Below are 13,687 nucleotides of genomic sequence, written 5' to 3'. Positions count from 1 at the left end.
ATAGACCACCTGGAAACACAGAACTGAAACTAATGGATAAAAAGCTGTGCTGTATAAATGCGATCCTTAAAATAAAAGGCGAACTTTCCAGAACAGCCCAAGAGACAACCCTTCCATCTGTGGTAAACTGGGGGACTGAGGGAGTCTTTCATCAGACTTCGGGAACACCTTGTAGCGATCGGTCTCTCTGGGAAGGACGCAACAGTGTGATGTGTGACAATAGCAACTCTGACTCCCGTTGTGTTCATTCTGATAGTTCAGGTAGTTTCCTGTGCCGAGTAAAGAAACTAATAATAATTAGCCAATCCCTCAAATGTCATCAGGGAATAGGAAGGAAAGGTGCTCCAGAGCAGAGCACATAATGCATGTAAACATAACATCCCTCTCATTTCTGCTCACTGCAAACCAACTTCTTCAATCCCGGTGGTACTCACGTTCACTGTTCTATTTGCCCAGTTTGAATCCTTACCAGTTCTCTCTTGTTCTGAGATAGCTTTTGCTCTCAGCTTTGCAATTAGCCTTGCCTACTATACTGTCATTTTAGGAATTTAGATTCTTTTCCCAGTGTTTAATTCTGGTGACTAAAGCTGATTACTAACATATTACTAACATAAAAATTTATTCTGCTTACCCACAGATGAAGCTTTTCCTTTTCAGTCATATCTCTAAGACCTTACATAATGTTTATTAGCAGAAAAAAAAGGCTGTTTTTAGAAAAGATTAAAAAAATATGGGATAAGAGTCACACAGACACAAAAAAATGAATAAATAAAACTGTGTTTGCTCATGCAGAGGCAGGCAGATCTCTGAGTTCTTAAAGTGAGTTCTAGGAAAGCCAGGACTACACAGAGAAATCCTGTCTCTATTTACTGGGAATGTCTTACTAGGTCGATAATGCTGGCTTCAAACTTAGAAATCTGACTTCCAATGCCTCCTAAGTCATTAACAGATTTATTAGCAGAGGTTTGTAATGGCAATATTTTAAATACTACCAATATTATAAAACTTAAAAATCTGCTGGGTGGTGATGGCATACGCCTTTAATCCTAGCACTTGGGAGGCAGAGGCAGGCAGATCTCTGTGAGTTTGAGGTCAGCCTGGTCTACAGAGGGAGTTCCAGCACAGGTTCCAAAGTTATAGAGAAACACTGCCTAGAAAAAATCAAAACCAACCAAACAAATAGATAAAACTTAAAAGTCAACCATGCTGTGGCAAAGCACACCTTTTAATTCCAGCACTTGGGAAATCAAGGCCAGCCTGATCTACAGAGTTAGTTCCAGGATATGCAGGGCTATACAGAGAAACCCTGTCTCAAAAAACCAAAAACAAACAAAAACCTTAAAAGTCAACAGTTTCAACTTTCACATTTATCATAGCCTCCCCTTTCAGTCTCAACACATAAACGTGTCACACACAAGACTCTCCAGAAAGTGCCTCCCCAGAAATTATTTAATAAATCATAAAAATCACACAATTTGAGCAGCCAAAAGAATTGTAACATGGAAAATTCCAAAGGTCCTGCTTTTAGCAGCTGAGAGGTAGAGGGTGTTTTACAAAGTCTCATAAATAACTCTTCTTAGAGGGAGTGTGTCAGTAAGTTAAAAATATTTCTATAACTTGATTGCATATAATTGACATCCAAATTAAAGTAAATCTCTTTACCAGTAGGTATTCAATTAATTTACAAACCTTTCCCTTTAAAGGACAAAAGGTTGATATTGGTTTAACAACAGTGAAAAAGTGTATGATACAAGTATTTGTAATAAACAATGCAGTCCTTATTTTCTATACACTAAATAATTTAATGGCTTTTAAAATTATCTATTTTCATAAAGATTAAAATACAGTGTCATGAGTTTGAAATATAAGCAAACTTGAGAAAATGGAATTAAAAACTCTTATAGAAAGCTAATCTTTTAAAAAGCAATGGATCAAGATTTAAAAAGTAAAGATCAAGATCAGACTGCACATCACAAAATCAATAAAAGTAGGATTTACTTTGCATCAACCCTACACAAGCAAAATTCTATCTCAAGTTGACCAGTGATCAAAAATTACAAGTCCAGATGAGAAAAATTGAGAATTACAATCTGTAGAAGAATGATCCAAACAGCAAGAGAATTCTTTACTGCTGAGTAAATACTAGCATCCTGTACCACCTCAGCCTCCCTTGGACGTATCAGGTCCCAGGACTGTGTAGCTGAAAAGCTGCAGGACTGCTTTGACGTCTTTATCACCGTTCCATTTACATTCACTGTCCTTTCTCTACCTGAGGTGTAGGTGCAGGTTTGCCATTAAGAGTCATCTGGAAAGGAGCTGCCTGGCTTGCAGGGGGCAAAGGGGCGGTCTTCAACTTCTTTGAAGTAGTTTTGGGTGGGTGTTCTTCCTCCTCTTCATCAGAATCCTGAAGGCCATATTTAGAAAAATGGGAGACCTAGAAAGAAAAGAAACACAGCAAAGTCAACTTTTAATAATAGTCTTTTCTATAATATCTACCTTTGAAAAAAAGACAAAGGGGAGAGATATTAAAATAGTTAAAGCAGGAACTGGACAGATAGCTCAGCAATTCAAAAGTAGTGGCTTGTCTTCCAGAGGACTGTAAAACTCTACCTCCAGGAGACCCAACACCCGGTTCTGGCTTCCAAAGGTACAGAGCACAGAAATAAATATAAATAAATGAATAAACAAATTTTAAATAATTAAAGTAAAATAAAATGTTAATGGCAGCATGTTTTCTATGATCTTGACAGCTTTCAGTGCACATAATAGTTGCTCAAAATTAAATTAATATATGCTATGAATATACAATGAATCAGGCATGCTGGTGCACATCTTTAGTCCCAGCACTAGGGAGGCAGAGGCAGGTGAATCTACTTGACATCCAAGGCCAGCTAGGTCTACAAAGCAAGTTCTAGGAAAGCCAGGGCTAAACAGTGAAACTTGACTTGAAAAACCAAAGCCAACCAATAAACGAGAGTTAAAATGCAATCATCCATGAATCCTGATATATACTAACTAACTGTTCTCTACCTACAGAACAGCCTTCAACCAACTAAATCCCCCAACCAGCCTAGAAGAAGAAACTATTGGGTAAGACTATGCAGAACAAGTAGCAGCCAAACTCTCTACTTTCAAAAGTGTTTAGAAGTAAAAATTACAAGACTGGAGGTAAAGATACCTGCTGAAATATCTGATTTTGATTCCCAAGGGGGATGTGTAAAGTGTTCACCATGTAGTGATGGGTACCTGAGTTTAGCAGATCCTCCCTTATCCCAACAAAAAGAAGCTGGCAAGGCCACCATAACCTCAGCACTGCAGAGGCACAGGCACTTGGGTCCTTGGAGTTTAGCTGGCCAGTCAGTCTTCCTGGACCAGAGAGCTTCAGGTTCAGTAAGAGACTCTCTTTCAAACAGTAAGATTAGTTGGTTGTTGTGGTATATGCCTGCCTGCCTCCTTCCTTCTTTCCTTCCTTCCTTCCTTCCGATGGTTTGAGATAGGGTTTCTCTGTGTAGCTTTGAGTCTGTCCTACCAGGGTGGTCTCGAACTCACAGAGATCCACCTGTCTCTGCTTCCCAAGTGCTGGGTTTGGGTGCACCAACCACTGCCCAGAGTGCACGCCTTCAGCCTTTAATCCCAGAATTAAGAAGGCAGCACACAGAGTTCAAGGACAGCTTCTACAAACCAAGTTTCAGGTCTGTTAGGGCTACACAGTGAGAGGAAGAGGCCTGACATTGATGATACATATACCCACCAACGTTTTTGGAAGACCTACTTTACCAAGAGACAAAGATTTCTGATGAATTCATTTTGTGATGCCAAAAGTAGAAACTGGGTGAAGGAACTATACCTTAAACACCCAAGAACCAGTTTCAGGCCGGTACTCCTTGAATTGGGCTCCCTGCTTCCTTGAGACTGCTTCCAATCTCCCCTCATAATTGATATCAGCAAGTCGATCTGGGCTCTTTATTAAACACCGGGATGTTTTATCTGTTGGCCAAACTCCATCCAATGTAACTTCAGCCTTCCTGTGAAGTAGAAACAGGCAAAACAGAAATGATTTATACTTACAAAAGGAGGTGTAACCACTATGGAAGCCCGAGTCTCTCTAAAATTTTAATAATACAACTACAATATGACCCAGCTATACCACTCCTGGCTGTATACCTGAAGAACCTTAGGCATACAATGCCCGAGATGAGGTACCAACCTAGGGAACTGATGTATGGAGAAGGAAGTGGTATATACACAAAACGGATTTTTTTTTCCCTCAAAGAATAAAGAAATCATGGTATTTGTAGGAAAATAGAGATCATTACATTAAGCAAAGTAAGCCAAACTCAAATACTGAATGCTTTCTCTCATGTGTAGAATACAGACTTACTACATGCATGCAGTGTGTAGAACATGAAAGTAGAAAGATGACGACAGAAGCAGAGGAAAGGGACTTTTGAGTTCAAGCCCATACAGGGTTGTAGCGTAAGACTCTGTCTAACCTCCACCACGCTTCAAGCAATATATGGCAAGAAAATGCACTTAAAAAACAACAACAAAGTTTAAAAATATCACACTAAAATAGGTAAGTGTGCCAGCAGCAGAACAAGAGTAATACAGAAAACACACACACTCATTTTATGTGGTTGGTGCTCACTTGGTCAGTAAAATTAAACAAAAGCAAAACAAAATTGCCAGTGTTGAAAGTTCCTGAAAGTAGCACCTGGACATGTTACTATTAATGAAAAGATATGAATCCTAAAGTCACAATATCATTACCACTTATACATTCAAATAAAAGTATAGGAAAAAAACCAATTTAGTTATTTTATATGTAAATAAACTCATACCTATTTAGCCCTTCACCCACAGGGGGCTTTTGGTTATCATCTACATAGACAATAACTTCTTTCCTTCGGATATGCACAATATCATCCAAATTTAGATTTGTCAAATTTACATCTCCTTCAAAATAGATGGAGCCATATCCTAAAATTCAGAGCAAATAGTTAAAAAAAAAATCCTATATAAAGGAGCAAAAACCTCTTTTTCTGTAATGATTAGCAAGGAAGAATATGCAAACTGTAGTATCAGTGTTTTAAGCCTTCTAAAAATTCATCAAGTGGCTACCTGCCTCCTAAACATGGCAAGGATGGGAAAAGAGGAATGGTGTTACATTATTATCAGATGCAACACCTCCAGTTTACATTTTTGTATTCTCAAATCTTCCCAAGTATCTGTAGTGCAGCTTTATGAACAACTTGGTTCCTAATCTGCCAAATGAAAATACTTGAGCCTTTTTAAAATACAGTATCATGGCTGGGTGGAATCCAGCACTCCAGAGGCAGATTCGGTCATACAACATCACAAACTAAATTTATTCAAGGAAGATTACTGCAATAATTTTATAATATGAAACAGAACCAAAGTATTAAACTCGGTATACCTTGAAGTTTCTTTAATTGTAAAGAATTATAACAAGACAAATAATTACAAGACCCAAACAAGTATATCTAAATCCCCAAATGCTACATAGTTCTAGTCCTCCTTGCTTTGTTACTTGTCAGTGTTTCTATTTCAAGGAGGAGCCAAATAAAGGAAAAACAGACCCTAAAATCAAGTGCTGCCCTTACTTATAAAATCAAGATGCAATCTGAATTATATTCTCACACCTAAACTCACACATACCTTTACGACCAATGGTGAAATCTGAAACAATGCATTCTCCCTTTTCATTCGTAATTTTAGCAAGGTCATCCATAGATGGAATAGTATAGTAACCAACTTTTGTGAGAACAATGCCTGCAACCAAAAGTCAGAAAGTACTGTGATTATCCTGGGGAGAACAGGTCTTAATATTCATTGTACCTTCATGTAAAACTTTTCTATAGACAAGCTGGGCAACGGCAGTGCATATCTTTAATCCCAACACTCAGGAGGCAAAGAGAAACCTTGTGCCAAACAAACAAACAAACAAAAAAACCCAAATAAACCAAAACAAACAAAATCTACAGAAAAAAAAATTTTTTTTTAAAAATAATTTTTCTTGAGACAAGGTCTAAGGCATCACAGTCTGGCCTTGAACTGACTATGAGACTATGAAGCTGAGATTGTGAGTCTCTGGGTCTCCTGTCTCCACATACTGAATGAGGAACTTAGGATGCAGATGCAGAAAACTCGAGGAGAGTTTTGAGAGAGCAAACCTCCAATTCCAATGTCCCATGAAAGAAAAATTTAAAACATTTAAATTTAATTAACAAAGGTCTACCTAACCTTTGTTAATCTAATTTTTTTGTTTTGTGGAAACGGTTTCTCTATGAAACATTCCTGGCTGTCCTATAACTCACCCTGTAGACCAGGCTTGTTTCAAACCATAGAGATCTGCCTGCCTCTGCCTCCCCTTTGCAGGGATTAAAGGCTTTCATCACTACCACCTGGCTCCCCACCAATTCTTTTCTTTTCTTCTTCTGCTATATTAATTTATTCATTCTTATTTTATGTACATTGGTGTTTTTCCTGCATGTATGTCTGAGTGAGGATGTCAGATCGTGGAGTATAGATAGTTCTGAGCTGCCATGTGGGTGTTGGGAATCGAACTTGGGGCCTCTGGAATAACACTCAATGCTCTTAACTGTTAAGCTTCTCTTCAGTAAGCTAAAATTTATAGATTTTATATTTATTATAGAGCCCTCTTTTTTTTTTTTTTTTTTGGTTTTTCGAGACAGGGTTTCTCTGTGGCTTTGGAGCCTGTCCTGGCACTAGCTCTGTAGACCAGGCTGGTCTCAAACTCACAAAGATCCACCTGCCTCTGCCTCCCGAGTGCTGGGATTAAAGGCGTGCGCCACCATCGTCCGGCTAGAGCCCTTTTTTTAATGGGAAAATTCTATAATGTGGTAGGTAGTCAACAGACCATACCACAGTGAGGTCTTACTAATAAACAACCCACTTGAATTTACAGGTTTCGTAGACAGGACAGTCACTTTGGCTGTAAAAAGTGGGCTCTTCTGATCACATCATTAATTATAAAGATGCAAGTTTAAACTATTTCAAAGGTTTAAAACATTTGGTAAAACTGACCTGCTGGATGTATATGGTAAGCATTATTTTCTATTTCTTCTCGGTCATCTTGCAATGACTCATCATGGAAAGAAGTTTCCTCACTGCTTCCTTCGAGCCCATTGCGCAAAGCAGCACGCATGTTCAAAGCAACAATGGTATCGTCCACACTGCTGCTGCTGTTATTTTTGTTTCCAGAACTCTCTGGGGTTTGAGGAATGGGTTTGGCAATAGGATTAGTGTAAAAACGTGATACAAGAGAATCATCATCTCCATCCTGCTGATGGTTCTCATCAACAGGTTTACTCAGGAAGCTAAATCTGAAAAGAGAGAAAAAAATATTAATGCTTTAGCCCCCAGCGACAGTAACGACAATGACAGGTTAATCTTTATTAAGTATATGACACTATTCTGGATGATTCAATAAAATTAATCCTAATAGTAACTGTGTGAATACATCTAACTATTGTCTCTAACGTATAAAAAAGAAAATTGAGGCAAGTAACAATAATAGTAATAACCTTGCATAATATCATAAAGTTGTGAGTACTAACTAGAGGTGAAAAGAAAATGTAGGGCTGGAGAGATGACTGAGTAGTTAAGAGCATATACTGCTTTTGTAGAGGACCTAGGTTCAATTCCCAGCACACACAAGGTGGATCACAACTGTTTGTAACTACAGTTCTAGGGGATATGGTACCCTCTTCCTGATCCACTCAGCTACCAGGCACACAAGTGGTACACAGACATACAAGCACTCAAAACACCCATGCACATAAAATAAAAAACAGGGTCGGGCGGTAGTAGAGTCCAGCCTGTTCTACAAGAGCTAGTTCCAGGATAGCTAGGGCTACATAGAGAAACCATGTTTTGGAAAAACAAAACAAAAACGTAAGAAAATTTAGCTCTAGATTTAACTGCTCATTTTCAAAAGAATGAATCTGAACACTGCCCTCCTGCTGTGCGGGTGTGTTCTTGGGGTGAAGTTAGGTCATCGGGCTTGATGATAAAAGCTTTTATACACCTTGAGCCAGCCATCCCATCAGCCTGTCAAATCTTTGACTAAAACAAACACAACAAGTATTTGCTACTATGGAGAATTAAATGATTAGTGGTTAATGTCAAGATAAAAGTGTGAGAAATTTTAACTGGTTGGAAGCACTTGCTGCTGTTCCAGAAAGGCCCAGGGTTTGGTTCCCAGCATGCACAAGGAAGCTATCAACAGCTCTAACTCAGTTCCAATGGATCCTAAATGACACCCTCTATGGCCTTTCCAAACACTACATGTATACAATGAATGTATATATTTTTAGGCAAAAGATTCCTAGACAAAAATTTAATAATCTCAAAATTTGAATTTAGACTTTTAATAGTACAACCACAAGGTTTGGAAATATTTTAATGATATGAAATTATAATTTAAAAAAGCCCACTATTTTGAATAAAAGAATACCAAATAACCTCTATATGTTCACTAATGAAGAACTAATTAAATTATCTTATATTCACCATAATGACCAAACCATTAAGAATTAGGATGTATGCTCGGCATGGTGGAGCACATTAAAATCCCAATACTTATGGAGGCAGATCTCTGTGAGTTCAAGGTCTGCCTTGATTTACAGAAGTAGTTTCAGGACAACTATGGAGAAACCCTGCCTTGTGGGGGGTGAAGGGGTGGGGGGGGGTTTCGGAGGTAGGACTGGCAAGATGGCACAGAGGGTGAAACAGACTAAAAGACCTAAGTTTAATCTCTGGGACCCACATGGTGGAAAGAGAGAATCAACTGTTGTGGAATATAACTGTATAAAGGTATACTACCTTTGTTTCTGCTGCTTTTGTTAACAATGCAAAGACTTGTTACATTAGTTTGACTAAATAAAATTAACCTGGGGTCATGAGGCTGAGTCAGCAACTAGTTGACAGGAAGTGGTAGGAAGGAACTAAGCCTAGCAAGGGTTCTTAACTGGGGGCTGAGCATAAATATGGCCCCTCTTCCGGGAGATGCACAAAACAACAACAACAAAAAGAACTCAAGAAGTAATAACATGGGCTGGAGAGATGGCTCAGTGGTTAAGAGTGCTGGCTGCTCTTCCAGAGGTCCTGAGTTCAACTCCCAGCAACCACATGGTGGCTCACAACCATCTGTAATGAGACCTGTTGCCCTCTTCCGGCGTGCAGGCATACATGGAGGCAGAATGTTGTATACATACTAAATAAATAAATCTTAAAAAAAGAAGAAGTAATAATATAACATCTAGGTGCCCCTGAACTATATATTACTTCTATTTTACCATTCATCAATCTTTATAAAGTAGAATCTTTGAAAACAAAACAGAACTATTAGGAGGAATATTTACAAACAGAATTCAACTTACCTCTCTCCATTTTCTGGATACTCAGATGGTGAAGCTAGGTCTTCTGAATCATGATTAACAGGAGAAAAGAGATTGCTATTGTTAAGATTTTTCAAAACCAACTTCTTGATGCTCTTTCTAAAAGTAGAGACCAAAAGAAATAGAAATAATTTAACATGTACACACGTGTACCAAACATTGTTTTAAAACCTGGAGCACTCTTATATACCCAAAACACTCCTAATAAGTTGCATATATAATTTTTTTAAGACAAGTTTTCTCTGTGTAACAGTACTGGCTCTCCTGGAACTTGATCTGTAGATTAAGCTAGCCTTGAACTCACAGAAATCTGACTGCCTCTGCCTTCCAAGTGCTAGGATTAAAGGCATGTGCCACCACCACTGGGCTGCATATACGATTTTTTTTAGTTGTGTAATCACATCATACAGTCTCAGATATATTGTACTTATATTGAACAATAAAGCTGAGAAGATTCAGATTAAAATGGAAAATATCCTTAAAGTTGAGTATATGGCACACATTTTTAATCCCAGCACTCAAGAGGCAGAGGCAGGCAATCTCTGTGAGTTAGAGGTAAGTTTGGTCTACATATTGAGTTCTATGATAGCCTGGACTACACAGAAAGACCTAGTCAACTTATTGCACCCACCCATGCGGGGTGGGGTGGAGAGTGTCTATACACTGCTCTTGTAGAGGTCCCTGAGTTTGACTCTAACTCCCATCACAACAGGAAGGTCACAACCATATATAATTGCCTGGAATTATAAACTCTCCCTACCTTTTCTGGACTCTGAGATTACTTGCACTCAAGTACATATAACACATACACACACTTTTAAATATAAAAATCCAACTACTTTTAAAAGCCCAAGTGTAAGCCCAAAGGTAAGCCAGCAAACAGTATTCCCCCAAGGGTTCTAAGTCAAGTGCCTACCTTGGATTTCTGCCCTGACTTCCCTCAATTATGAGAGAACAAACTAGCAGCGTAAACCAAGTAAATCCCTTCCTTGCCTAAGGTGCTTTCTTTGGTCAGCATCTTACCACAGCAACAGGATGGAAAGTAGAACAGTATCAAGGCTCTTTTAACTACACACAAATACATTATCCTTGCCTTCAAAATTAATCACTCGCAATACAACCAATAAAACACATTTTATATTTTGGGCTAAAACAATTTCCCTAATTGGGATGTGTGCACAAAAAAGGCAGTTAGGTCTTGGATGTCCTTTCCACCTTATTTTGTTGAGACAGTGTCTTTTACTTATCTTGGAGATAAGCAGACAGATAAGAAAATAACAGCAATCCACCTGTCTCTACCACTACAATGTACAGATTTTAGACAAGTATGTGATCTTCTATGAATGGCTTCTTATGTGGGTCCTGGGGCTTTGAGTTCAGATCCTCATTCTTGTACAACAGATGGTCTTCCCAGTGAACTGTCTATCCAGTTCTCGACCCATATGTAAAGATTTTGGCCAGGCGGTGGTGGTGCCTTTAATCCCAGAACTCAGGAGGCAGAAGCAAGTAGATCTCTGTGAATTTGAAAACAACCTGGCCTCTACAGAGCAAGTTCCAGGACAGCAAAAGCTACACTTAAGAAACCTTGTCTCAAAAACAAAAACAACCAAAACCCAAAAAACAAAAACCAACAACAAAAATTTAGCTTTATTTATTTTATGTGTATGATGTTTTGGCTGCACCATGTGTGTGCCTGGTGCTCAAAGAAGGCCAGAAGAACATTTTGGACCCTCCGGAACTAAAGCAAAAGACGTTTGTGAGACACTATGAGGATGATAAGAATTGAATTCAGGTCCCCTACAAATGCAAGAGCAACAACAAGTGCTCTAAACCACTGAACCACTCTCTAGGTTCAACCCCTGTGCTACTTTATATTTGGGTTATTCCTTTAGGGGAGGGGGGTAAGATGGCTGTGGGAAGGGACTCAAGTTTCTCTGTGCAGCCCTGCAAACTCAGAGATCCGCATGCTTCTGTCTGTGGAATACTGGGAGTAAAGTATGCACCACCTCTGCCTGGCCTATCCCCCCCCCCCCCCAAGACATAGTTTTTCTGTGTTGCCCTGGCTGTCTTGGGAACTTATTCTATAGACCAGGCTGGCCTTGGAACACAGGTGTACGCGCCCATACTCAGCTTTTCCTAACACACTATTTTTTTTTTTTTTTGGTTTTTCGAGACAGGATTTCTCTGTAGCTTTGGAGCTTGTCCTAGCACTAGCTCTTGTAGACCAGGCTGGCCTCGAACTCACAAAGACCCTCCTGCCTTTGCCTCCTGAGTGCTGAGATTAAAGGCATGTGCCAACACCGCCCAGCTTGTTTGGCTTTTGAAACAGGGTTTCTCTATGTAGCTTTGGAGCCTGTCCTAGAATTCGCTCTGTAGACCAGGCTGCCCTGGAACTACAGCCTGCCCCTGTCTCACAAATGCTGGGATTAAAGACGTTCACCACTACTGTCTGGCTCCTAACTCACATTTAAGAAAAGGAGCTGTAATAAACTTAACATTTGCTGTGGCGCGCGCCTTTAATCCTGCAGAGGCAGGTTCTTCTCGGTGAGTTCCAGGCCAGCCTGATATATACTGAGTGAATTTCAGGACAGCTAAGTTACACAGAGAAATCCTGTCTCAAAAATCAAACTTAGTATCATTCATAAACAAAGAATTGTAAGTAATGAATTAAAAACAAAACCCACCCTATTCTGATTTAAAAAGCTACTACCTTTTTCAAAATGTGTGTGCGCGCGCGCGCGCGCGCGCGCGCCTGTGTCTATCTAGAATAAAAGACTCAAAAATGAAATGCCCTGTCTCCTGATGCCAATTATCTGCTATGTAATTTTCTTCAGGCCCTTTCTCATCAACACTCTAATCTAAGGCATTATTGGTGTGGAATTTTCCTATGCTTAGGATAGCACTTCGATATTCCTTTCCTATCTAATTACTTCCTAATTATGCACTATTAGTTTTGTATTTACAAACAATACCTATGTGGCAAATCAGAAGAAAAATACAGATTCTTAACCTGATCTTTAATATTTTTTAAAGAAAATCTTTATTATACTCTGTTAGGGATCCAAAGAGGGCCTTATACATGCTAGGCAAGTGCTCAACCACTGAGCTTAATCTCTAGGTCTTGACTATTTGAGTAGTAAATACAAAGGTAATAACTTTGCAAAAAAAATAGAAAATAAAAAATAAGAACATGTAAAATTAGAATCACATTCATAAAAATAATTATCTGAATTATTTTACCTTAGAATAATTAAAATAGGCTTTATTGCTTAAATACCTATTATTTCTTAACAAAAATAACTTACTTGGGCATGAATGCTCCATTGGCTAAGGATGGTTCATCATCATCCAGTCCATCAAAGAGATGTGATTTGGCTGTACCAGTTGTTTGCAAAGCCTTTGGTCTGACTCTGGTGGCAGGGCGAGGTGTGAGTTTGTAATGAGTAGGTGTGGTAAGAGCCTTCTGAGCTGCTGGATTGGTTGGTTTCAGCCTCTGAAAAGAAAAAGAAAAGCATCAAGGAAGCTTGATATGGTAGTTTACATCTGTGACCCCAGCAGTTGCGAGACTAAGGCCAGTCTGATTACAGGGAACCAGACCTGCCAGGTCTATATAGCAAGGCATTGTTTCACTGTCTCAAAAAGAAGCATTAAGGAATATTACAGTTTACTTCAAATATATGGCATTGATTTAAAAATATGAAAACTAGCCAGGCGGTGGTGGCGCATGCCTTTAATCCCAGCACTGGGGAGGCAGAGGCAGGTGGATCTCTGTGAGTTCGAGGCCAGCCTGGTGGTCTAAAAGAGCTAGTGCCAGGTCAGGCTCCAAAGCTACAGAGAAACCCTGTCTCAGGAAAAAAATAAAATAAAATGAAAACTAGTCCAGGCCTAGTGATTAACATCCTACTCATCTCCTGCTCCCCACACTTTGAGACAGGTCTGCCTTGCTACTTAGACCAGGATGGCCTTGAACTCTTTGCCTCACCAGTGTGAGGATTAAAGGCGTTTACCAAGTTTGGTTTTCACACCTAATACCAGCATTTAGGAGATAGAGTCTTCAGGGGGACAGCAAATTGGGGCTAGACTAGGTTAACCAAATTTCAAACCTCATCTTTTGTTGAAGTATCAGCTCTCTTGGCCAAGGACACTAACACCTAATATCATGATCTGAGCTGGTAAGATACTCAGTAGGTAAAAGAACCTAAATCTGGCTGGGCGGTGGTGGCACACACCTTTAATCCCAGCAC

At 39.3% G+C, this 13,687-nt stretch overlaps 1 protein-coding gene across 8 annotated transcripts in view; it reads right to left on the bottom strand.

The window, feature by feature from the left end:
• The window catches only part of Nup98 (nucleoporin 98 and 96 precursor), an 86,435-nt gene that overhangs the window by 29,948 nt on the left and 42,800 nt on the right, over positions 1-13,687 (bottom strand). For all 8 annotated transcript variants that reach the window (XM_050122538.1, XM_050122542.1, XM_050122540.1 and 5 more), the window contains 7 exons: positions 12,749-12,936; positions 9,426-9,542; positions 7,069-7,367; positions 5,680-5,793; positions 4,842-4,980; positions 3,848-4,025; positions 2,270-2,434 (listed from right to left, as the gene is read on the bottom strand). In XM_050122538.1, coding sequence (XP_049978495.1) covers positions 2,270-2,434; positions 3,848-4,025; positions 4,842-4,980; positions 5,680-5,793; positions 7,069-7,367; positions 9,426-9,542; positions 12,749-12,936 — 1,200 coding nt within the window. The remainder of the gene's footprint in view (positions 1-2,269; positions 2,435-3,847; positions 4,026-4,841; positions 4,981-5,679; positions 5,794-7,068; positions 7,368-9,425; positions 9,543-12,748; positions 12,937-13,687) is intronic.

Source organism: Alexandromys fortis, unplaced genomic scaffold, assembly GCF_014885135.2.
Source record: "Alexandromys fortis isolate MF-2015 unplaced genomic scaffold, M_Fortis_MF-2015_v1.1 scaffold_209, whole genome shotgun sequence".
In the NCBI taxonomy this organism is placed as follows: Eukaryota; Metazoa; Chordata; class Mammalia; order Rodentia; family Cricetidae; genus Alexandromys; species Alexandromys fortis.
This window is presented reverse-complemented; position numbering and strand designations above follow the sequence as displayed.